We start from the raw sequence: 24,998 nt of genomic DNA, 5'->3' as shown, positions 1-24,998 counted from the left end.
GGTTGGAAAAGAAGAACTCCTTTCTTCTTGACTAGATAGATAGTTAATGGGAATTAGCTCACTTTCTCCTCTCTACTTGATGTGGTAGAGTAAGAAAGCTTAGAGAGAAATTCCACACCTTATTCTCTGCCCTAAGAGTGTTTATATAGAACCCTAATAAGAATCCACCTCCTTTTAGGTTTCCTAAAACACCCTTTAGAATAAGATTTAGGGAAATAGTCGAAAATAGCAACTATTGGTATTTTCTCAATTCCCTAAGGAGGAGGTGCCCAAACACCACGAAAATTGGCAGATATAATGTTTATTATATCAGCAACTAACCCTCCAAAATTCAGCCCAATCCGAGTCCTAGAAGTACCCGAACCGGTCTAGGCCCAAAAACCCTGTTTTTGGCCTTTTTGTACTATCTTTGCCTAATTCCTTTTTAGGCCTATGAGATATGTTTATGGGACACTCCCATGATTATATCTCACTCCCACTAGTCATATCCTAGATCAATTTGTCACTCTTATGTGTAACCCGTTGTAGGATCCGATCGAAGTTAGCCGTGAATTACTTCGTAATTCGACGATCGTAGTTGGTCTCTAGCTACAACTCTACGATCCCTAAATCAATCGGACTTGATGATCTTCCACATCAATTGTCCTATCCGACAAATTGTTCGCATTGTCACCTTGGTCGAAGGACATCTCCTTCAACTCCTTCAACTTGGAGGCGGGATCTCTGGAGATCGGAATGAGTAAGTTCTCGATAACACTTTTATTCAAACTATTAAGTCGTGTTATCTTGAAGAAGGTGAAAAATCGCCTACTAAATCTATTTGTATATGCCGCATTTTATACTGTTTTTCATTGTTATTGTGGGTTCTGAAAATTTTGCTTTTGATATCATCGGTTTGGACTCTTGATATTCAATATATCCTATATACTTCTATCTGCCTTTTGTGTTGGTAATTGGAGAGGGAGCTTTCTGTCTCAGTTTCATAAGATCTTTAGTCGCTCGGAACTCAAAATTATGAAGTAAAATCTCCTGGGCCATGTTCTTGGTCCAATTATAAATCTTAAATTATAAATCTTAAATTTTGTGGACATACAGTTCTACTGAGTTCATCTTCTTTGGAAGCTTTCAGATATCATGGTGCCAAACTTTCTAGCCGTCTAACACAACATTCATCTCCAAAGAGGGGTTTGTAATTTTTGTTATTGCTTGGTTTCTCCATTGATTTTTAAGGTTTTAACACTGATTAAAGTAACTTTTGAAGATTCATAAAATAAATTTCTCTTAGCATAAATAAAAAGTCATGCATGAAAATAATGAAAATTTTCATCTAGAACAACTAAAAATTTAAACAAATTTCGCCCAGAGCGGATGAAAAAACAGAACAATTTCAGCCGCCTAGGCCGAAATTTATTGTTTTTTTCAGCGGACCCGCCGAAATTTGTTGTCTTTTTCAGCCATCCCGCTTGGAATTTGTTGTCTTTTTCAGTCGACCCAACCGAAAATCCTTTACGAAACAAAAACGACCTAAAACGTTTGTTCAACCATAGAGGAAGACAAGAAATGATTTTTCTTTACCTGAGACATATTATCTTCATTATATATGTCTTTGTTTAAGTCGATATTTTCATTTAAGTCGATATCTTCGTTTAAGTCGATGGTTTCATTTAAGTCGATGTTTTCGATTAAGTCAAATGACTCTTCTTTCTTGATGTAGGTGACCTCCTTCTTCATTAATGGTGGTTCCTCATCATCCATGAGATCTCGAGGCATCATTAAAAGCTTGAAACTAAAACTACAGTGATGGTAAACTTTGCAAGTTTTTTAATACTCATGGTGATGTTGTTAGTAGTGACGATATTAGGGTTGAATTGTTTATGTGAGAGAAAACTACAAGTGAATAGAATAATAGATTTATTATTAATTTTTATTAAAGTCCTTATATTTTAGCACTATTTATTAATTGATCTTTATAACGCTCTACTTAAACTACTTTGGTAAAGGAAGAGCAAATGCGTAAATTTGCCTTTCTAACGCATTGTCGTTACTAAACATTGCTCTTCCTATACCAGAGGCCTAAAAGATCTATGGCAAGATGGAGACACTGATAGACATTGGTGATCTTGATGTCATTATGTGCAATGTTGTAGAACAAACGGTTGGGGTTTTGGGTTCATGTAGGGATAGATTTGGTATGTTGAAGGGATCGATAAAGCTAATGATTTAGGACGCGTACGTACTCTTTTCTTTTTGTTGAAAGATTGTTCGTGCGTACTTGTACGTCTCAATAAATGTTATCCGAGTAGCTTCACATCTTTAGGATTATAAACAGGTGGCCTTGGTTTATGGCCTTACTTGCCTCAAAATGGTCTAGGGCCCATCTCACTCGAAGATATATGTATTTTTGTAGTAATATTTTTGTTTGAAAAGGGTAAGATGTGAATGTGCTGTTTTTGGACTATTTTTAATTAATGCTGACTTGTCAAGGGACCGAGCTCATCTCCTTTCTGAAGAAGTAAATGCCTGGTCGAGATATCCAAAATCTCTAGCTCCTTCCTTCTCTATGAAATTAATCTTTGGTGTTTTAATTGCAATTATTCTCTTCTTCAATATTTGGTTGCCAAATAAACAACCATGTCTCCACAACTACTTGGCTGGGCAAGGTGGTGCCGGGACGACCAAGACGGTGGGTACCGAGTCTCCTGTCTAGCAGTCTCCGTGCTCGTCGCAGTTCTAGCTATATCTTGGTATGTTATGAGGAGATCGATGAGGAACGAGGATGCGAAATCACTTCCTGGGCCTCTAGGACTGCCATTGGTAGGAAGCCTCTTCTCCTTAGAACCTGATCTCCATATATACTTTGCAAAATTGGCTCAAGTTTATGGGCCTATTCTAAAGCTTAAACTGGGTAGCTCATACACAGTTGTAGTGAGTTCATCTTCTTTAGCAAAAGAAGCTTTCAAAGACCATAATGTTGAACTTTCTAGCCGTGCAACACCAGTTGCAGCTTCAATTATGTCCTACGGTTCTATCGATATCATTTGGAGTTCTTGTAACGTAGGATGGAAAATGCTTCGAAAAGCATGTGTTCATGGATTGTTGAGTCACCAAAATATGGATTCTTGTTATCATCTCCGACGAAAAGAAGTTCGACAAACTGTTAAAGATCTGTATGGTAAAATTGGGACACCCATAGACATAGGTGAACAAGTATTCGCAACAACTCTTAATGTAATTATGGGTATGGTGTGGGGTAGTACACTAGAAGGGGAGAAAAAGACTAGTGTTGCAGTTGAATTTCGACAAGCATTCAGTGATATGATCGAACTTGCCGGCAAAACTAATATCTCTGATCTCTTTCGGGTTCTTAGATGGCTAGATATACAAGGAATTCAAGGTCGATGCAAGTCACTTTCATCTTGGATAGATCGGATATTTGATTCCTTTATAGAACAACACAAGAAAATGGATAAGGCGAATGAAACCATCAAAGGGAGCAAGGATTTTTTGCAGTTCCTCTTGGAGCTTGTGGAACAAAAGGATTCTAAAACACCAATAACAATGATCCAACTTAAGGCTTTGCTCTTGGTATTTTCTGCTCTTCTTGGTTGTGTTTGTTTTATTAATTATGATCTGAAATCTTATTCGAGGTCTTCCTCGACTAGAACTACAATTTAGTTTGTTTCTGTCTAACTCTTGATGTCTGATTCGTCAAAATAACCGATTTGAGTTGAATTTGGGTTCATTTGAGTAAGAAGATTTAGATTCAGATGAAGCAGACAAATCAACAAGAAAAAAAGAAGAAGCAAACACCATCTTTATCTTCTCATCTTAGTAGTTTATTTAGGAGTTGAGTTCTAATCTTTTTCTCATGATTTTTTTTAATAGGATATGGTTGTGGCTGGAACTGATACGACATCAACAACGTTAGAATGGGTGATGACAGAGATGATGAACAACCCAAATATTATGAAGAAGGTCCAAGAGGAATTAGATGAAGTGGTAGGGAAGAACACCATTGTAGAAGAGACTCATTTGTTAAAGTTACAATATTTGGATGCGGTAATCAAAGAAACCTTCAGATTGCACTCACCAGGACCACTATTGTTGCCTTATTTAGCCGTTTCGTCGTTTAAAATTGGTGGTTACGTTATTCCCAAGGGAGCTAGAGTGGTGTTCAATGCGCGAGCAATGCATCTAGACCCAGAAGCGTGGGAGAATCCATTAGAGTTTCGACCCGAAAGATTTTTAAGTAATGATCTTCACCAAAAGCTTGATTATAGAGGTAACAATTTCAATTTTCTTCCTTTTGGGTCTGGGAGAAGAGTATGCATTGGAATCCCGCTTGCTGAAAGAATGACAAAATATGTTTTAGCTTCTCTGTTGCATTCATTTGAATGGCAATTGCCTCAAGGAACAAAACTCGATCTTTCAGAGAAATTTGGTATAGTTTTGAAGAAATCGACACCACTTGTTGCTATTCCTACACCAAGATTATCGAGTCATGAGCTTTATAACGAATAAAAGAGTAAATAATCATCATTGTGAAATTGTTGATGTCATTTTTCTTTCGTCCCGATTGAGTATTATAATGATAAAATATCGGCAACACTTTCTTGCCGAGTGGTTGAAAGTGTTGACATAAACTCCAAATGCCTGAAGGTCCCAGGTTCGATCTCTAGAAGAGGTAGAATCCATGGTTTATTGAACCTGGGTTATTAAAACTATAAATAATGTAATAAATTTGATGAACCTGGGTTAGGGTTATTAAAAGTATAAATAATATACTCCTAATAAATTTGTCAGACTTTAGGCCTCTTTCATGTTGTTGGGCTTTAGGTCTATTTCGTTAATGGTGTAACTTAGACGGTTATCGTACTTATCACATATTCATGATGTAACAATGCCTTGTAACAACTTTAACGTAGATCGTAGTTGATTTGTCAAAAAGAATGATAAAATATCAGGCTAATGCTATTTTGACCCCCAATTTGTGACCAACTAACCGTTTCGACCCCTATAGGTGCATGACAGTTAGTTTTGTCCTCCAATTGTGTGCGATAGATTGTTTTGCTCCCCAAATTTTGGCAAAGTTACCCATTTTTCCCTTATACCATTCATGTAGTTTCTTTTCCTTTCTTTTCTTATTTTTGTAATTCCCTCTTTTATTTTATTCTATAACCTCTGTTTTTCTCTATTCTTTCCCTAACAATCTTCATCTTCATCCACAACCACCACCATCTCTTCTATCCTTGTCAGAAAAATTTCCCATTTCTTTTACAGATTTGAGTAGTTAATATTGTTCATATTTGAGGGTGCGTTTTTCCCTTTTTTACAAATCTGGGTTTAAATGATGTTTAGGTCTAACAATCTCGATAATTAGAGCACCCAAGAAGTAAGAATATCCCAATTGAATGACTAATATATATATATATATATATATATAATATAATCCGTTCAAAGTCAAAATCTTAATTTGGATCATTAAAATATGATAGTTCAGTCTTTCTAGAATATTATCAGACACACCGACATTTTATTATTTAAAAAAAAAAATTGTTTTGTACTTGTGGAAAAGAAAACCAACAGAGTAGCTGTGAATTCTTTATTCTCAAAATGTAATCTTTCTTTTGTTAATAATTTGTTGAGCTTATATTCTTAAATGATTTAGATATTTCTTTTATAGTTAAATCGTTTCAAAAAAAGTTATTTATTTTTCACGTAAAATTCTTTTTTCAACTCTCATATTTTCATACAATATGACTTTGATTGAAGTGTTGTACCGAACCTCTAAATTGTCACTCCACGACTCTATCTATGGCTTTACTTGCTCCAAAATGGTCTTGGACGTATCTCATCCCAAAACCTAACCCCAACAATATCGGTCATGCTTTCAACAAAAAAAAAAACAATATCCGTCATAATTATTAAAGTGAAGGTATAATTTTTTAATGTTATTGTTTGAAACGGGTATATAACATGTGATTTGGCTGTTTATGGATTATTTAATCAATGCCTTTTCGGGGAACCAACCTCATCTCCTTTCTCAACTAGTCAATACTCAATACCCCTGTTTAGATCTCAAGATTCCCCTTTCTTCTGTATAAGATTAGACTCTGGCCTTAATCTGTAATTGCTATTCTCTTCTTCAAAATTTGGTGCCAAATTTGATAACCATGTCTCCACAACTATTTGGCTGGCCATGGGGGTGCCCCCACGGCCACGACTACGACCACGACCACGACGGTGGGTACCAAGTCTCCTGTCTAGCAGTCTCCCTGCTCGTCGCAGTTCTAGCTATATCTTGGTATGTTATCAGGAGATCGATGAGGAACGAGGAAGCGAAATCACTTCCTGGGCCTTTAGGCTGCCACTGGTAGGAAGCCTCTTCTCCTTAGAACCTGATCTCCATATATACTTTGCAAAATTGGCTCAAGTTTATGGGCCTATTCTAAAGCTTAAATTGGGTAGCTCATATACTGTTGTAGTGAATTCATCTTCTTTAGCAAAGGAAGCTTTCAAAGATCATGATGTTGAACTTTCTAGCCGTGCAACACCAGTTGCAGCTTCAATTTTGACCTATGGTTCTATCGATATCATTTGGAATTCTTGTAACGTAGGATGGAAAACGCTTCGAAAAGTATGTGTTCATGAATTGTTGAGTCACCAAAATCTTGATTCTTGTTATCATCTTCGACGAAAAGAAGTTCGACAAACTGTTAAAGATCTGTATGGTAAAATTGGGACACCGATAGACATCGGTGAACAAGTATTTGTAACGACTCTTAATGTAATTATGGGCATGGTGTGGGGTAGTACACTAGAAGGGGAGAAGAGGACTAGTGTTGCAGTTGAATTTCGACAAGCATTCAATGATATGATTGAGCTTGCCAGCAAACCTAATATCTCTGATCTCTTTCCAGCTCTTAGATGGTGAGATATACAAGGAATTCAAGGTCGTTGCAAGTCACTTTTATCTTGGATAGATCGTATATTTGATTCCGTTATAGAACAACATAAGAAAATGGATAAGGCGAACGAGACCATCAAAGGGAGCAAGGATTTTTTGCAGTTCCTTTTGGAGCTTGTGGAACAACAGGATGCTAAAACACCAATAACAATGATCCAACTTAAGGCTTTGCTAATGGTATTTTCTGCCCTTCTTTGGTTGTGTTTGTTTTCTATAAGTCTGATCTGAAATCTTATTCGGGGTTTCTTCATTGACTCGGGGATAGAATTTAGTTTGTTTTTATCCAACACTTGATGTCTGAATGACTGATTTGAGTTGATTTTGGGTCTAATTGAGTAGGACGATATAGATTCAGAAAAGTCAACAAGAAAAAAAAACAAACACCATCTAATCTTAGTTGTTTATTTTTTATTTATGAGTTAAGTTCTAATCTTTTTCTAATGATTTTTTTAATAGGACATGGTTGTTGCTGGAACTGATACGACATCAACGACGTTAGAATGGGCGATGACAGAGATGATGAACAACCCAAATATTATGAAGAAGGTCCAAGAGGAATTAGATGAAGTGGTAGGAAAAGACACCATTATAGAAGAGTTTCATTTGTCAAAGTTACAATATTTAGATGCAGTAATCAAAGAAACCTTTAGATTGCATCCAGCAGCACCACTATTGTTGCCTCATTTAGCCATTTCATCTTGCAAAATTGGTAGCTACATTATTCCCAAGGAAGCTAGAGTGTTGTTCAATGTGTGGGCAATGCATCGAGACCCAGACGTGTGGGAGAATCCATTAGAGTTTCGACCTGAAAGATTTTTAAGTAACGATCTTCACCAAAAGTTTGATTATAGAGGTAACAATTTCAATTATCTTCCCTTTGGGTCTGGGAGAAGAGTATGTATTGGAATTCCACTTGCTGAAAGAATGACAAAATATGTTTTAGCTTCTCTCTTGCATTCATTTGAATGGCAATTGCCCAAAGGAACAAAACTCGATCTTGCCGAGAAATTTGGGATTGTTTTGAAGAAATCAACACCACTTGTTGCTATTCCTACACCAAGATTATCGAGTCATGAGTACGAATAAAAGCGTAAATAATCATCATTATGAAATTGTTGATGTCATTTTTCTTTCGTCCCGATTGAGTATTATAATGATAAAATATCGGCAAAACTTTCTTGCCCGAGTGGTTGAAAGTGTTGACATAAACTCCAAAAGCCTAGAGGTCTCAGGTTCGATCCCTAGAGGAGGTGAAATCCGTGGTTTATTGAACCTGGGTTATTAAAGGTATAAATAATGTAATAAATTTGTCGAGCTTTAGACCTCTTTCATGTTTTTGGACTTTAGGTCTCTTTTGTTAATGGTGTAACTTAGACCGTTATCGTACTTATCACATATTCATTCGTTAATGGTGTAACTTAGACGGTTATCGTACTTATCACATATTCATGATGTAACAATGCCTTATAGCGATTTTAACGTGGATCGTAGTGGATTTGTTAAAAAAAAATGATAAAATGTCGGGTTAATGTTATTTTGACCCCCAATTTGTGACCAACTGACCGTTTTGACCCTACTAAGTGTCTGACAGTTAGTTCTGACCCTTATTCGGATCATTGCTTCTGAAAGTTCATGTGCTTCTTCCACCATTCCTTCTTTGCAAAAAGCATCAATAGGAGTGCTGAAGGTTACCACATCCGGGGAGATCCCAAGATCAATCATGTCGTGGAAGATGCCGACTGCTTCTTTCCACCGGCTTAAAATGCATAAAGACGGATACATGAGTACTAAAATTTAACTGAAAGGACTAAGAAGCGAGTTGCTTAAGTCAGAGGGGCTAATGCAGATTTCGCCAACTGATGTGCCTCGATATTGCAACTACGAGGGCAATATTGTAACTCCACATTACTACTCCAGATGTCGCTGCGAAGGGTACTTAGCTCCCTTGATAACCGCCACGGTGTGATGCTATCTTCATCAGAGAGTATATCCACCATTGATTTAGAATCACTTTCTATGATATATAATCCTATCCCCAACTCTTTGCTAAGCTCAAGCCCTAAGAGCATCTCCAATGGGAGCTCTATCCCTCCAAAAAGTACAACTTTTGGAGGGATTGAGCTCCAAACCTTCTCCAATGGTTCTCCAAATCTCTAAAGATTTGAAGAACCATGAATAGTACTTCATACATGAAGGGGCACTATTAAACTTCTCCATATGAGATGGGACTTTTTATTTGCTCCTTTTGTTTTTATGTGTTTAGTTTAAGTCCTTTAAATTATTTTTTTAGTCCTAATTTATTGTATAAGTTCTTACTTATTCATTTTAAGTCCCTACTTTAATTTTTTTTTGTATTAATTAAGTTTCATTTCAACATATATTTTGATTAATAAAAATAAAATATATTGTAATTTTGTTTTATAAAGATTAACATAACTGAATTTTCATTAATAGAAATAGATAGTACAACTCGAAACTAAGACAAATTAAACTGAAAACTACGATAATTCTTCCGAACATCTTTAACAATTTAAAGATTAATCAGTATGTGAAGCCTCACCTTTTCTTGCCCACAAATGGTCAATCAAAGCATCTCGTAACGCATAATTAGCCTGATTATCTCTAATCTTCTTGTGTCGAGATAAAAATTATTGAAAACGTTGAGTCTCATTCTCAGGGATATTCACATTGTGAGGAGATGTTCCATATAAATTCTTACCTCCATATTAATGAAGAAGTTTAAGTTTAAGTAGTGCAATGTATTTTTTTTTATCTATTTTTAGTTTAATTTTCTTTTCCTGCAATCTTTTTTTTATTTGTTATTTCTATTATATTAGTGATTTTCAATATAATTATTATGTCTTTTTTAATTTACTATATATGTAGTAAATGAGTTTTTGTTTAAATGTTAGATTAAAATAATGTAGTAAATGTTTTGGAGGAGTGGATAGAGATGGAACCATTGGAGAGCCCTTCCAAAAGCGGGCCCCAAATTTGGAGAAGATGCTCATTTGGAGGGGCATTTGGAGAACAACCATTGGAGCTGCTCTAATACAAAACCCCTCATTTCGCTGTGAAGAGGGGATTCAGCTGAAAATATAATGGCTTTGCTTCCTACGATTACACCATCTTCATTTCTTGCTATAGCTCCTGCAGATGTTAATGGAGGTTTAAATGCTCCATCTACATTGATTTTGATTTTGGGAGATGGGGGAGGGAGCCATACCGATACCTGCATGTCGGAGATAACTTCATTGTTAGAAATCGAGGGGTGTGTAAAGCTTACCTCCTGTTGGGTCAACCACCAACACCTCTGAAGATTTGGTTCTTTGGAGCTAAACACCTTTTCATTCTTGGTTTTCCACCACCACCATAAAAGATAAGTATAGATCTTCCAGTCATATGTTATAGTGTGATCTATTTAGTAGATCTGATAAATTTTTGATGGGGTCATTTGTGGTGTTTTTGAGCATAATACTGTTGGTACTATCAAGTAAATCTTTGAATTTTGGGCAATTTCCGAATAGGTGATCGATTGTTTCCTCTGCTCCTGTATTGCACATTAAACATACAATAGTATTATATTTACCTAAGTTATCTAAAGTAGCGATACCATTAAGCAGTAGCTTCCATATGAAGAGTTGTATTTTAGGACTCATATTTTTTATCTTCCAAAGTTTGTTCCAAGGAAATTCTTTAACTCTATCATGTAGAATGGGTTATCTCTTATGAGTTGATAGTATGATTTTGTAGAGAACCTACCAGATTCAATGGGAGTCCAAATGAGGGTGTCCCCATTATGAGAATGGTTGAAATTGATGGTTGTAATAGAGTAATCCAAGCTCCCAGCCATCAATATCTGTGTTGGTCATTTCACATTTATAAATAAACAATATAATTCTCATTGTTGAAAAACAGAAAGAGAGGAATCCAAGCTCAATGATCTTAACACCTAATTGGTTCACCAAATGAAATGTAAAAAATTGAAAAAAGTACAAAATAATTGTGAAACTTACATGACAATTGGGAGCCACAAATGAAGATTAAATCAATTCAGAGAAAATACAAGTTATACCAAGTAGACAAAAATAAAAAAAGAAGATGAAGGTGAAAGTAGTTATCGTGAAGATGGAGAAAGATGAAGATGGTAACAAATGAAGAGAAATAAGAAGAGTGTTAAATTTCTAGTCATCCAACTCAAAATCAATTGGCAATAAGCAGAGAGGAGCTATACATTCTAGCCTTGGTTGCTAGTGTCCCCTTCTCCCATGTGGAATTATTCTCACACGCCCCCTCACGTGTGGCGTGGTTAGCATTCCACCCCTTCACGTGTGGCGTGGTTAGCCTAACACGTGTTTCTTTTTTGTGACTTTTAACTCTATCACGTGTGGACCTAGCTCTGATACCATGTTAAGTTTGTGGTCATCCAACTCAAAACCAATTGGCAATAAGTGGATATGACCTATACATTATATTCTTGTTGCTAGTTACCCCTTCTCCCATGTGAGACTATTCTCACAAAAAGTGGATAAGGAAGGGTTTTTCTTTTCTCCTTTAAGCGAAGAAGAGGTTCTTTGGTAGGATTTAGGAAAGGGGAAAGGTGAAGGGTAACTTTTTTGCATCTCTCTTTTCTCGACAAAAAATCCCTTATGCTTTTTATTCGCACCAAAGAGAGAAGGTAATTAGAGAGATGTTGAGGTTGAAATAGGCCAAAACATGTCATTTCTTAAGCGGATGGACAAACGTGTGAAAATAGACAATCATTCAATGATTCTGTTAAGGATAACTCAATATAGCGATAGGGACCGGAACCAGGATTAAGAATCGAGGGGTAGATATTTAACAATATCTTCTAATATTTATGGACTTATATGATAACATTGACAACTCAAATTGTAAGCAGTTTAATTCATATTTACAACTTGTTGGTGTTAAGAAGCGTGATCATATTTCATCAAAAAGAAAAAGAAGCGTGATCATTATAATGAACTAAAACGAGTAATTTTCTTGTTTCATTTAAATTGTCTTTTCACAAAACTTAAAAAAGAAAATTTTGAGTCTACATTTTAACTTGAATAGACTAATACATAATTGAAATATTAAAAATTTGTGTCTTTATATGAATTTTACATTTATTTTTTAATTGATTCAAAAGATAAAATTAACTAATGCCATCGAGTAACAAGGAAAATTAGAAAAAAAAAAAGTATTAGATTGATTTATGATATGCTGTCAACAAATAAAGATTGATTTATGATATAAAATTGATTAATTTCATCGATTAATAAGGTATTAACAAAAGAATTTGTAGAAAACAATTATTACCAGAATTACTTCTGTTGGGGGGTTGATGAGAAAAATAAACCTAAACTTTTACAAAAAGTTATAAAATGATGACCCAGGTATATGAACCCAGGTCCTCTTTGGTGCTCACTACAACACTACCTATCTCTGTCGTCCCAATCATGTCATTCATCTGTTTAATTTCACTTTAAATTGATTATGAAAGACACCTACCGAACAATTAATGACTCTTAATGGAACTTGCATCCAGTTCAGGAGGGACCATGGCCCCCCTTGGCCTGGTTGTAAGTACGTTCATGTATAGCGACACTTTAAATTTACGTCTCTGTATAAAGACACTTCAAATTTGGTTGTCTCCAATCGTTCCCTACTTATTTTCTATTGAGTTTAAGAGTGACATGTGTATTAAGTAAAGGTATTACAAAGATTTCCATTGGAGAGAACCAAATTTAGAGTGTCGCTATATTGTCCCTTAGAAAAAAAAAATCATAATCGATAATTGACAACTATGACTTTTAGAGTCTTTCTTAGAGTGTCTCACTAGAAATGCAGAGTCTTCACATGGCTTTTAAGACTCTTATGTCTTTAATGATGACAGTTATAAAGCTTATTTACATAATGATGTATATATATATTCATGATGTACGGATGCATAATCATCCATCTACATGTTATATATTCATGCCGTATCGATGTAGTGAAGGTAAAATCACTCTTGGTTTGTTTAAGGAGTAACCTCAGTTAAACATGTGGAGCTGAGTAGGCTAACTAAGATAACCCAATTCTTAATAATTCTTAGTTAAAAAAGTAAACCATGAATTACATGTGATGATTATAAAACTGTCGGTGAACCTTTTAATATAAGTATGTTATATTGTCTAAGAGCATCTCCAATGCAACACTCAACAAAAACTCAATTAATCCAATGTGTCAAGTGTGAATTGAGTTTCTCTTTCCTAGGTTGCACTATTGAGATACTCAATTCAAAATTCATCTCCAATGCAACACTCAAAAAAACTCAACATTTACTTAAGATTTACTTTTAGTTATTATTTTAATATATAAAATGTTGATGTGGACCAATAGAGATACAACAATAAATGTTGAGATACTCAAGGAAAAACTCAACAATTGAGTTTTCTTTTGAGTATCTCAATATTTATTGTTGCCACATCATATTGAGACTCTAGTTGAGTGTTGCATTGGAGAGTGTTTTTTGTCAAAAACTCAAGTAATCCTATGTGTCAAGTTAAGTTTTGTAAATTGAGTGTTGCATTCGAGATGCTCTTATGTAATATTACTTTTTATTCAACTGGTTATTCATCACTTAAGGAGGTGGATTAACCTACTACCTTGACTATATTCTGTATGCTACTTGTGTGTTTTATCTCACTTCATATATTTGAGTTGATATAACATGGATCACTGATGATGAAATCATCATTTTCTTTGTGAATTTCATAATACAGAGTTGTTTCTGGAGTTGCAAGACCGCTGGTTATCTTAGAAAAAGTTAAGGTATACTATTTGCATTTTCCTTTTGGTTATTTTGTTTTATTGTTACTTATGCTGCAGTGATGTGGTGTGCAGTGTCATTGACGTTACTTTTTAATCGTTTCAGGGTCCCAAATATCAGGAGATTGTCAATATTCGTTTGGGAGATGGAACTACCAGCCGTGGTCAAGTCCTAGAAGTTGATGGAGAGAAAGCAGTTGTGCAGCTTGTCAAACTATCCCTGATTCGTCATCAATACCTCATATTTAAGGGGTTTTTAGTTGTCCTTTATACTTTGAAGTTGACATGTTTGACTTTGGAGTCCTTCACGGTATCTTTGCTTGCATATCGCGTTTGTAACTTCTCATGTTCACAACCGTTGTTGCCTAGAGAGAGTCCTACACCGTTGTTCTATAATGATCCTTTTGAGTTACTTATATCATTCATTTTCCATTAAGCAGGCTTCCTGTATAATATACCGCATATCCTCGTTTAAATCTATACGTGTTTGCCTCCAAACTAAATGGTTGATTGGTTGTATGAACATATGTTTCTTATACTTTTTACATGTACTTCTTTGGACTTTGGATACCAACATGTTCTTAATGTTTTGGCTTTGTCATGCGATATTGTTTTTGCCAGGTCTTTGAAGGAACTTCAAGAATTGATAACAATTGTTGCCGTCTATGGTGGTGGTGGTGCAACATTAGTTGCAGTTGAGCAGAATAAAGAAAAGAAGACTGAAAACAAAAGATGATTTTGATGATGTAAAGGTTGTTGTTAGGGTTTCTTACTTGTATCCTTGGGGATCTTTTATCACTTGATTATAAAGGTTGAAAATAAAGCATCTCCGTTGGTGCGTCTTTAGATTATGATTTGAAGAAGGATTTGCTAATTCAAGAGGATAAGGAAGTTGTTGACAAGAGAAAATCCATTGTTTTTACTCTATTATTGGTTCTGTTTGGTACAATCTACTGGTTGTGGGTGTATCTGGGGTTGGAATTAAGTAAGGGGTGTATCAAGATTTAGGTTCGAATGATGTATTCAGATGTTTTCTTGTTGAATTTAAAAAACATTTACGTTTTATATGATGAATTATGAAATCAATTTCAAAATCAAGATTTTGTAGACACACTCTTAGTTTATATGCTCGATTTGCAAATCGAATCTGCAAGATATGCAACTCAAGCTTATATTCTGCAACGGTTGCGAACACATGTTTGCAGAACGGATTGTTCCAAACACATGTTTGCAGAACGGATTGTTGCAAACACATGTTTACAGAACGGATTGTTGCAAACACGTTTGCATAACGGATTGTTGCAAACACGTTTGCAGAACGGATTGCTGCAAACACGTTTGCATAATGGATTGTTGCAAACACGTTTGCAGAAAAACGTAAAGGAATGAAACGCCGTTTTTTTCTAGGTTTTTTTTTTGAAAAAAAAATATTGAAAGTGGATCTTCTTAGCAAGCTAATGAAAAATCATTTCTAAATATATAATTTTTATAGAAATCCGACATCTCAAACAAAAGTTATATCGATTTAAAGTTTAAAGAAAAATAAAAGAATTAAGTTACACAAAATGACAAAAAGGGGTGTATTTGCACACTTTTTGACCTGAATAATAATTTTCAAATGTTGTGTTTTTCTACTAATTTTCAATATTATTTTGACCTTTCTAGAAACTACTCCTTAACTTATTTTCTATACTATTTTGATCTATACAGTTAAAACCCCTTTTTTTTAGGAGTTTAAAACCCCTTCTTGATTGGGAACCAAACCCCACTTTTGATAGGAATCTGCAACCAAACACACCATAAATTTCTTCATATTACACTCATATTCTTTCATTGCCAGGAACAAGTAAGTTTCATAAGAACATCCATGAACAAAAACGTGACAAGGTGGGTAATGTCATGACAAAATTAATCCAGGAACACTCTTCTTCGAGACTTCAAGGCGTGATTTTAGAGAGAGATAAAGTCAGAGAGAGAGAAAGTGTCATCAATGGAGAGACGAGTTACCATGACAGAAGATCAATAACGATTGAAGAAAATCGTAGCTACCTGTTCTCCTAATCGAAAGAGATCTGAATATATCTCAGCCTTGCTTTGTTTCCTCTCGCATGCTCGTTCTCTTTCTTGGTTCCGAGAGCGGTGGTGACATGATAACTCGTTAGATGGAGCATGACGACCAGTGGGCTTGATGTTACGTTGGTTGTTAGGGTTTTGTTTGTTGTTGAGAAGAATAGGAATGAAGAAGAAGACCTAAACATTTTTTTTGAAAGAAAATGGATTTTAGTAAGTGAGGTTATTTAGGAAACAAAATATTAGAAAATGATCTAATTGATAATTATCCAGGTTATATTTATACTCTATGTATCATTACACACACTTATATTACTACTTTTTAGGTGGCGTTTGGCAAAGCTAAAATAAGTTATTTTTTTACTTATTTAAGTAGAAAAGTAAAGAAATTAATTTGGTAAGGCAAAATTACCGACTTCACTTAAGTCAAAATTCGACTTTTATTTAAAGTTAAAATTTTTAGCTTTTAACTTTAAAGTAAATTAACCCTTAACAAAAAAAAAAAACTTTAAAGTAAATTAACTTATGTTCAACATATGCATGAACTTTACATGACGAAATTTATTTCTTCGTCTATCTCCCTCCACCACCATACATCAACCACACAACCACACCTTAACCACCACCTTCGTACCTCCACCACCACCACCACCACAATCATTAACACCACCACCATACACTTCCACCGCACATCAACTACAATCACCTCGTACCTCCACCACCACCCCCGTACCTTCACCACCACCACTCCCGTACCTTCACCACCACCACCCACAAATCTTATCCACCATCACCACCACTATACCGCCAGTCCGCCACCGTACCTCTACCACCACCGCCATAGCTCCATCATTACCACATACATATCTTATCCACCAGTATCTCTACCACCACCACCATACCTCCATGACTACCACTCACATACTTTGTCCGCCACCGCTACCATACCTCCACCACCATATCGCAACCACCACACCACCACCGTACTTCCACCATTACCACCACCATACTTCCACTACCACGACACTTCCATCACCATCATCATACCTCTACCACCACCACCATCCCTATACCTCCACCAGCAACACCATCATAGCTTTGCTACCATCAAACCCCATAACCATACTTTCAAGGCACCACCACCACCACTTCCACCAATATCACCACCATTTCGTATACAAGAGTGATCATGGAAATCATAAATAAATTCGAATGAAAATCATGTATCTCTTTGAATAAAAGAAAAATAAAATTATCAAAATTAAATTTGATTGTCAAACTAATTTTTTGACTTTTTTGTTGTAAGTAACATTTTTGTCAAATATTTTTTTGATTTTTTTACTTTTTAAAGCAAAAAAAACTTCAACTACAAGCAAGAGGAGTTATACTTTTGATTGCCGAACAACATCTTAGTTTAGAGCTTTTGTTAAGACCCTTCCGAGTTTGGAGGTGCTTCTTTTGGCTAAATGGGTCTTTTGCCCATGACCTGATCCGCTACAGGTCCATTACTAGACACTAGTTGAGTTGTAACTTCTTCAAATAATTGTCTTTAAACCCTAAAACGTTTTTAGGGTTTTATAACCCTCTCCTCTTCTTTCTCTGGCTCCAACGTCTTCTCACCAGGTATGTTGATCCCTTTCCCTATTCACTCTCCTGTTGTCACAACCTCGATTTTATAGTAAATCACATCAAATTTCTCCCCAAATTCTTCGTTTTTACAACTCAGTTTGGTGTTTGGCTTATATTGATATAGAAGCAAAACCCCTCTTCCACCACTTAAACCCTAGAACGATGATACAGAACAAATCCATGTTAAACTAAACAATTTAGAACTACCCATTTTTGCAGAATGTTGAAAATCAAAACCCCGAAAACAGCTAGGGCTAAAAGAGAGGTGGAAAAGCGTGCTCCCAAGCTTGTGAGTATACCCATAATTTGTTTTCCTTGATTTATGTTCAAGTTTTATAGTGCATTTTCTGTTCTGTTTATGAGTATTGATCTTTAGTAGTTTAAGTTTCTGGTCTATTTATGTAGGTTGAAAATGGAAAGAAAACACTTATCCTTCAAGGTACCAAGACCAGCAATGTTTTGAATGATATTTTGACCAATATTTATCACCTCAAAAGGGGTAATGCTATACGATATACTCGAAAGAATGATAACATTAGACCATTTGAAAGTGGAGGTGAAACGTCTTTAGAGTTCTTCTCGCTCAAAACCGATTGCAGTCTTTTTGTGGTAAGTGAATTTATCGTAGTTCATTTCAGTTGGATGTTCACAAAATTATGTCGCTATTTTTTTATTGTTAGTTTGCCAAATTGAAGATATATGTTTCGGAATCGTCTTTTAGTAGTAAGTAAATAAAATTTATGGGTAGGTGATAAAGAAATTATCCTAGTTGGATACGAGCATTCTCATTTTAATTTTTTTTATTTATTTTTGTATTATAGCACTTTGAAGAAGTTCACATTAGTTTTCTTTAGATTGTATGAAAAGAGTTACCACCTTCTCAGTGTTCTTACTGCATACCGTAATTCAATTTATCAGTCCTAAAGAAGAAGTTATTTTGGGACTAAGCTTATTCCAGATTTATGATTGTAAGATCAAAGGAAAACTTAATCAAGCACGGAGCACCAATGAGAGGAGTTTATGTATTCAAAACTTCTCCTAGATTATGCAAACAAGTTTGTACAAAAACGATATTTTTTATAATTCTTCTAATGTGTAAGAAGCTGGATAATATTGAACTGAGGATTTTAACAACCTCTCTAAGATCCCAAACTGCTATAGAGATCCTATGAAATAGGGTCTTTTAATAAACGAGGAGGCTGCATGCATCTAAGATGGCTTATCCACGACCAGTTTTCTTTTCCCCAAGCAACTTTTTTTAGAGTTGTAGGTGTCTCTATCAAACACTATTTGACTGAGATGTGTCAGCCTGTCAGGAGAGGTTTTTCCCATACTATACTGTAATAGGTATTTTAGTTCTTGAACAACGAACCAAACTGTTTATTGCTTTATTAAGTGAAAGTAAAATAGCAGAAAAGATAGGTAAGTACGAGGTTTTCTCGATCTTTTAATTTGGTTTCGGGGCACTTGTTTAGTACAGTTTAAAATAACCTATTTTTTATGAGTGATTGTTGCCCTTTTTCAGTATGGTTCTCACTCAAAGAAACGACCCAACAATCTAGTAATTGGAAGGACTTATGATCACCACATCTATGATCTTGTTGAGGTTGGAGTAGAAAACTTCAAAACATTGGAATCCTTTTCTTTTGACAAGAAATTGGCGCCTCGAATTGGGTCGAAACCTCTCTTTGCTTTTATTGGAGAGGGTTTTGAGAGTGTTGAAGAGCTTAAACATCTGAAGGAGGTGTTGCTAGACTTGTTTAGAGGAGAGGTAAGATTTGTACAGTATGGCATCCTCATTTGTTTTACTTAGTACGAGTTAATTTATTGAGGAGCAAAGATATGTTTTTGTAGGTTGTTGAGACTTTGAATCTTGCTGGTGTAGACCGAGTGTATGTATGTACGGCTGTGTCTTCGAAAACAGTTTTCTTTACACATTGTGCTCTGAGACTTAAAAGATCAGGTACTGTTGTCCCAAGAATGGAGCTGGTCGAGGTTGGCCCATCCATGGATTTGGTGGTTCGCAGGCATCGCCTTCCTAATGATGGTCTAAGGAAAGAGGCTATGAAGTCATCTAGTGAGCGTCCTAAAAAGAAGGTCAAAACCCGACTAGTACAACATAAACTGCTCTGGTCCATTTTAGTTGGTTAATATTGCATATGCTTATCTATGTCTTATCTACGTGCAGGTTAAAAATGTTAAGGGTGACGTAATAATGGGAACAATCGGGAAAGTTTACATGCCAGATCAGCAGGTAGAGAGATCATTTTTCTTTTATTTTATTTTGCCATTTAAAATGGGTGGTTGTTTGTTCTCTGCCATGCGAATTGCTCTTTGTGGTTTTAAGTTTCAGTTTTTGTCGTGTGGTTTAGGTTGGTAATATCGAACTATCAAACAATGCTAAGGGATTGAAGAGGGAAAGACGTGAAAGTAAGATGAAGAAGGATCAGAACTCTCAGGAACCAAAGAAGCAGAAGGTGGATACTGAGTAAGACTTTAGGTTGGCTAGTATTTCAGGGTTAGGGTAATATTTGTTCTGTTATATTTATATATTGGTTCATCCTGCCTTTTAGAAAGGTGGGAAGTTCTGTTAATTTTATTATATTAAAAGACAACAGTTTTTGAAGTCTACTTTCGTTCTCTGGTTAAGATTGTTGGCATCATTTATGTCTCAAACTTACTCCATAATTGACAATGATTGAGAACCATTTCATTGGGTCTTAGGTGTAGGAACTTGTATGTATTTGGACCCGATTAGTAAAAATGACACCTTTTTGAGAAAAGTCAATCAACCTGTGTATTCATTTACAAGACCTTAAAATATTTATTATTTAAATAAAAAGATCTTAAATTGTTGAAGATCTCTTTGGCTATCTAAAATCAATGAGTATGTTAATAGGAGGGGGTGGACCAGCCTTCTGAGCTGCTAGTGATATTGTCCGCTTTAGCATACCTGGGTCTCACGGTTTAAAAAGGCCTCACTAGGGAAGGGTGTTTAACCTCTTAAGAGAAGCAGCAACCCAGAAGACTGGTCCGCACCATTCTATAACAGAGTGTGAGATTTTGTCTCTCTAAAAACTCAATTAGAATTTTGAGCAGCGCAATAAAAATATGCGACTTTTGACCACTACGGTCAAAATGGCCAATTTCGAATGTTATATTAAAAATTTATCTGATATTTTGACCAATGATCGAAATGTTTCATCTCCAATGATCCAAATATTTCATCTCCACCAATGAAAAGTGTCCGAAATTAGATGGCAAAAGGAGAAGATAATTACGGTGACTGAAATTTTCTATTTTTTGGAACAAATTTTTCCCAGCTTATTAGAAATGGTATTAAGTTGCATCGCTGTAAAGAATTATTTGTCATTAAAGAAGCATCATTGTTCATCAAAAAAAATTTAAAGAAGCATCATTTATGTCTTGATAAATAATAATAATAGTATATTGCTGTTCATTGGATAAGAGGGTAAAAGATAGATTTGTGCTAGAACTTGTGGGTCTAAAAACAACATTTCTTTTGCAATTTGTGGTGGAAATTGGGTGTATCATGCACGAACACAAAGCAGTTTTCAAAGCAGCTTTAGCTGACACCATCAGGGGACAAAATGCAGAAGCATGTGAAAGCCAAGCAATAATGTGCGCTATGGGCAGCAGAGTTACAAATCAGCCACATCCACAATGAGAGCGATAACCAGAACTTAATTCGTTACCTCCACAACGACAACACCTCAATTCAATGGCAATCCGGGAAACACTTGGACAATATTTCTATTCTCAGAGACAAGTTCGAAAGCATCGTCTTTACTCACACTCCTAGGCAAACCAATGGACAGACAGATAAACTGGCGAGATGGGGAAAGAAGAACGTTAGCAGGCGTACTTGGCACTCCATTCAAGACCTCTTCAATTGTCTTTCTTCTTAGTCTTTGTTTTGGTTAGTTCCTCTCAACAACAACAAAAAAAAACGATTGGCGGTGGAAATTTATATTGTTGTTCATTGTATAAGGAAGGAAAATATGAAAGTAACAGTAAAATTTATATACCTATATTATTTTAAATTTTAGTTTTATCTCAATAAAAAAATACTCGTATTTAATTTCAATCGTTAAAAACGACATTTCTTTTGCAATTGGTAGAAGAAATATAATCTAAAAAGATGATATTTTGTCCATGTCTTGATATCATTTAGTCGGGTCCATATGCTAAAGACCTTCCATTGAACCCCATGACTTGGTTGGATGCTTATTGTTGAGCTAAGTATTAGTCAGTTTTGACCAACTTAAAAAAACGAACGGATTAACCAAGATTGTATGCGATAAGATCCTCGTCGAAGGCATCAGGGAGGTGGACCCGGAAAGCTCTACCACATGAGTCGTGGCTTGGGAGGTCGACACGAGTCTCGTATGCATCTTGACCGTGCACTGGTCTAGAGGCACGCAAAGCGGTCGGTCCGAGTCAGCTCTGCCATTGAACCTGCTCAAGTCTCGAAACGAATTAGGGAGCTTGGTAGAAATCAACTCGCGTACCCGGAGCGTAGATCATCCTGAATAGAAAAACAATGACGTAGAAGGCCAGGCAGAGTCAACCACATTTTGTACACAAACCTCTGTGTGTCAGAAAATCTGCAAGTGTCAGGAAATACACACTCATCAAATATTAGTTTCCAAACGGCCATATGCATATCACTATCATTAGAACCTGTGTCATCCAAACCTATATAAACGTATTAAGTTTGCCTTAATACGGAATAGAAGGTCATCGTTTACGTTCAGATTCTGAATTATTTCCTTCAACTACAAGAAACACCTTCATTGACTTGTGCGTCGTAGTGTCTTCTTTGTTTTTTTTGCAGGTTCCTGCCAACATGAATTTCACAAGTAACCTAAGGAAAGTTCATCATCTAATTGGAGCTTTCGAAAGAAATTAGTCTTTTTGAAACATTGTTGAAGTGTTGTTATCTAAAAAGTTGTTATCTAAAAATAATTTGGACTTGCAAAGAAATGTGGTTTCAATTTGGCCTTCGACCCAATTCCAAGTTTTTTCAAGGGAACTAATGCAAATTTTTTAGTGGGAAGCATATTGCAACCTGTTTTTTTTTTTTTTTTTTTGTTGAACTATATTGCAACCTGTTGTTAATTACGAAAAGAATGAGGGGTATAAATAATGTGGTTGGCTTTAGGGAATTGTATTGATTTGGATTATTAGGGTATAAATAATGTAGTTGGACTTTAGACCAATGTCTTGTTGGACTATAAGTCCGGTCTTCTTTCAGTTTGAGTGGGCAGTTATTGATTTGGTGTATCAGTACCAAATGTAACGACTAACGTTGATCATAGTCGACTTATTTGGCATTGATACATCAAGGGTTATTTCCCAAATGGCCCCCTACTTTGTGACCAGCTTCCCGCGTGGCCCCCTACTTTACAAGAAATACCCATATGGCCCCCTTCCGTTATAACACCGTCACTCTCTCTCCTCCATCATATTTTCTCTCTCTGCCAACTCACGCCACATCACCTATTACGCCACCTCATCACCTTCTCCGGCAAAGGTCGCCGGCCGGCCAATTTTCCGGCCGGCGACCTTCAAACTAAAAAAAAAAAAATTTTTTTTTTTTTCTCTCTCTCTCTCTAAAATTACTCCGGCGAAGGGAGACCTTCGCCGGAGTGGTCTGTTCTTCAAGGAACAGATCTCGGTCTGTTCTTCAAGGAACAGACCGAGTCTGTTCAGTGAAGAACAGATCTCGGTCTGTTCTTCACTGAACAGATCTCGGTCTGTTCTTCACTGAACAGACCGAGTCTGTTCTTGAAGAACAGACCCGGGTCTGTTCTTCAAGGAACAGACCAAGGTCTGTTCTTCAAAGAAACAGACCGATCTGTTCTTTGAAGAACAGACCTTGGTCTGTTCCTTGAAGAACAGACCCGTCTGTTCTTCAAGAACAGACTCGGTCTGTTCCTTGAAGAACAGACCGAGATCTGTTCTTCACGAACAGATCTCGGTCTGTTCTTCAAGAACAGACCACTCCGGCGAAGGTCTCCCTTCGCCGGAGTAATTTTAGAGAGAGAGAGAGGAAGAGAGAGAGAAAAAAAAAAAAAATTTTTTTTTTTAGTTTGAAGGTCGCCGGCCGGCGACTTTTGCCGGAGAAGGTGATGAGGTGGCGTAATAGGTGATGTGGCGTGAGTTGGCAGAGAGAGAAAATATGATGGAGGAGAGAGAGTGACGGTGTTATAACGGAAGGGGGCCATATGGGTATTTCTTGTAAAGTAGGGGGCCACGTGGGAAGCTGGTCACAAAGTAGGGGGCCACGCGGGAAATAACCCATACATCAAAGATGTGATAAGCTCGATAACCGCCCACTAAAATTCTAACAGAACCAGGCCTATCACCCAACAAAACAATGGCCTAAGCCCAACTACATTATTTACACCCTAATAATCCCAATTCAAATAAACCAAAGATTCCACCTTTTCTGGAATTTGAACTTGGGACCTCCAGGGCTTTCTGGAGTATATGTCAACACCTTGGAACCACTTGGGGTCATCATTTTTCACCAAAGCAAAAAAATTGTTTGTGAATTCTCACAATTTTTTTTTGAACACCCTTTATACTAAGTGATCTCCTCGTAACAATTGTCACATTTTAACCCTAAATCTTTTTAATAAAAACGAGTGTTACCAGAAGTACATGGAATATGGTGTACCTTTACCTTAACTTAAAAAACAACAAAAGTGAATCTTCAAATTCTTCGCCACTATAATCTTTAACAAAATAAAAAACTGAATTTTTAATTACCATCACCCAAATTACACAAACTCTGGAAGAAATCAAACAGATTAAGCAACAGAAGAATCCTCATCTTTAGGATAATGCAAGTAGAATGATGGGAATAGGAAGAGCGCCCCAGGCCCTGAAAAGAAAATTCATATAAGTGGAAGTGAATGGAATACATAAATAAAAAAGACATAACAAATCTAGGAGAGGAATTGCTTACCATCTGGAAGGTGACCTCAAGATTAGGTTATTAGAGATTGCAGTTCTTGTTGAAATGTGGGAATTTTGTTTGCTTCAATAGCCATGACTAATCCCATGGGTTTGTAATTCTTCATCTAAAATAAGAACATAACTTGGCAATAATAAGAACGCTTTATGCTAGATTTTGAGAAGACAGAATTTGAAGGAAAAGAATAGTATATATTATGTATGACCAATTTGTTATTAAGGTATGTGATTTTTCGAGTACGATTGCATTAGAATGCATATCGATTAAGGGAAAAAACTACTCCATTTACTGATACAAGTACATGACTGCCCTGGCATAGATCAGCCATAGGTTCATAGCTGGTTGAAGGTGGAAGAGTTTGAAGACCAAAAAGTGATTTGGTAGTCAAATCACAAAACCGGAAAGGCCAAGATAAATGAGAAGTAACAACTGATATCTTTTTCCTGATTCTGGGAACGATATCTATATGTTCATTATCGACTATATGATAGTTATATTTCTTAAGAA

General features: G+C 36.0%; 4 protein-coding genes and 1 pseudogene across 8 annotated transcripts in view; 3 read left to right on the top strand and 2 right to left on the bottom strand.

Annotated features, from left to right (window-relative positions):
* LOC147547798 (zinc finger BED domain-containing protein RICESLEEPER 2-like) overlaps positions 1 to 24,998 on the bottom strand; it is a 78,437-nt gene that overhangs the window by 46,440 nt on the left and 6,999 nt on the right. The gene's annotated exons all lie outside the window — the stretch shown is intronic.
* The window catches only part of LOC147547799 (DNA repair protein RAD4-like), a 63,186-nt gene that overhangs the window by 32,816 nt on the left and 5,372 nt on the right, over positions 1 to 24,998 (bottom strand). The window lies entirely within an intron of this gene.
* On the top strand, positions 2,422 to 4,547 carry LOC147547802 (flavonoid 3'-monooxygenase-like). Its single transcript, XM_086672575.1, has 2 exons — positions 2,422 to 3,585; positions 3,886 to 4,547. The coding sequence occupies exons 1-2, from the start codon at positions 2,632 to 2,634 to the stop codon at positions 4,519 to 4,521; spliced, it is 1,590 nt and encodes a 529-aa protein (XP_086528701.1). The 5' UTR covers positions 2,422 to 2,631; the 3' UTR covers positions 4,522 to 4,547.
* On the top strand, positions 6,174 to 8,291 carry LOC147547801 (flavonoid 3'-monooxygenase pseudogene; annotated as a pseudogene). Its single transcript, XR_015236726.1, has 2 exons — positions 6,174 to 7,144; positions 7,424 to 8,291. The product of XR_015236726.1 is annotated as a flavonoid 3'-monooxygenase pseudogene (transcript).
* LOC147547800 (ribosome production factor 2 homolog) lies at positions 17,181 to 20,111 on the top strand. Its single transcript, XM_086670673.1, has 7 exons — positions 17,181 to 17,479; positions 17,705 to 17,774; positions 17,891 to 18,094; positions 19,011 to 19,256; positions 19,340 to 19,582; positions 19,674 to 19,739; positions 19,858 to 20,111. Exons 2-7 carry the CDS (start codon positions 17,706 to 17,708, stop codon positions 19,975 to 19,977), a joined length of 948 nt encoding a protein of 315 aa, XP_086526799.1. The 5' UTR covers positions 17,181 to 17,479; position 17,705; the 3' UTR covers positions 19,978 to 20,111.

The sequence above is a fragment of the Eschscholzia californica genome, unplaced genomic scaffold (genome assembly GCF_041429995.1).
Source record: "Eschscholzia californica isolate CP2 unplaced genomic scaffold, dmEscCali1.0.p SCAF_3, whole genome shotgun sequence".
In the NCBI taxonomy this organism is placed as follows: domain Eukaryota; kingdom Viridiplantae; phylum Streptophyta; class Magnoliopsida; order Ranunculales; family Papaveraceae; genus Eschscholzia; species Eschscholzia californica.
This window is presented reverse-complemented; position numbering and strand designations above follow the sequence as displayed.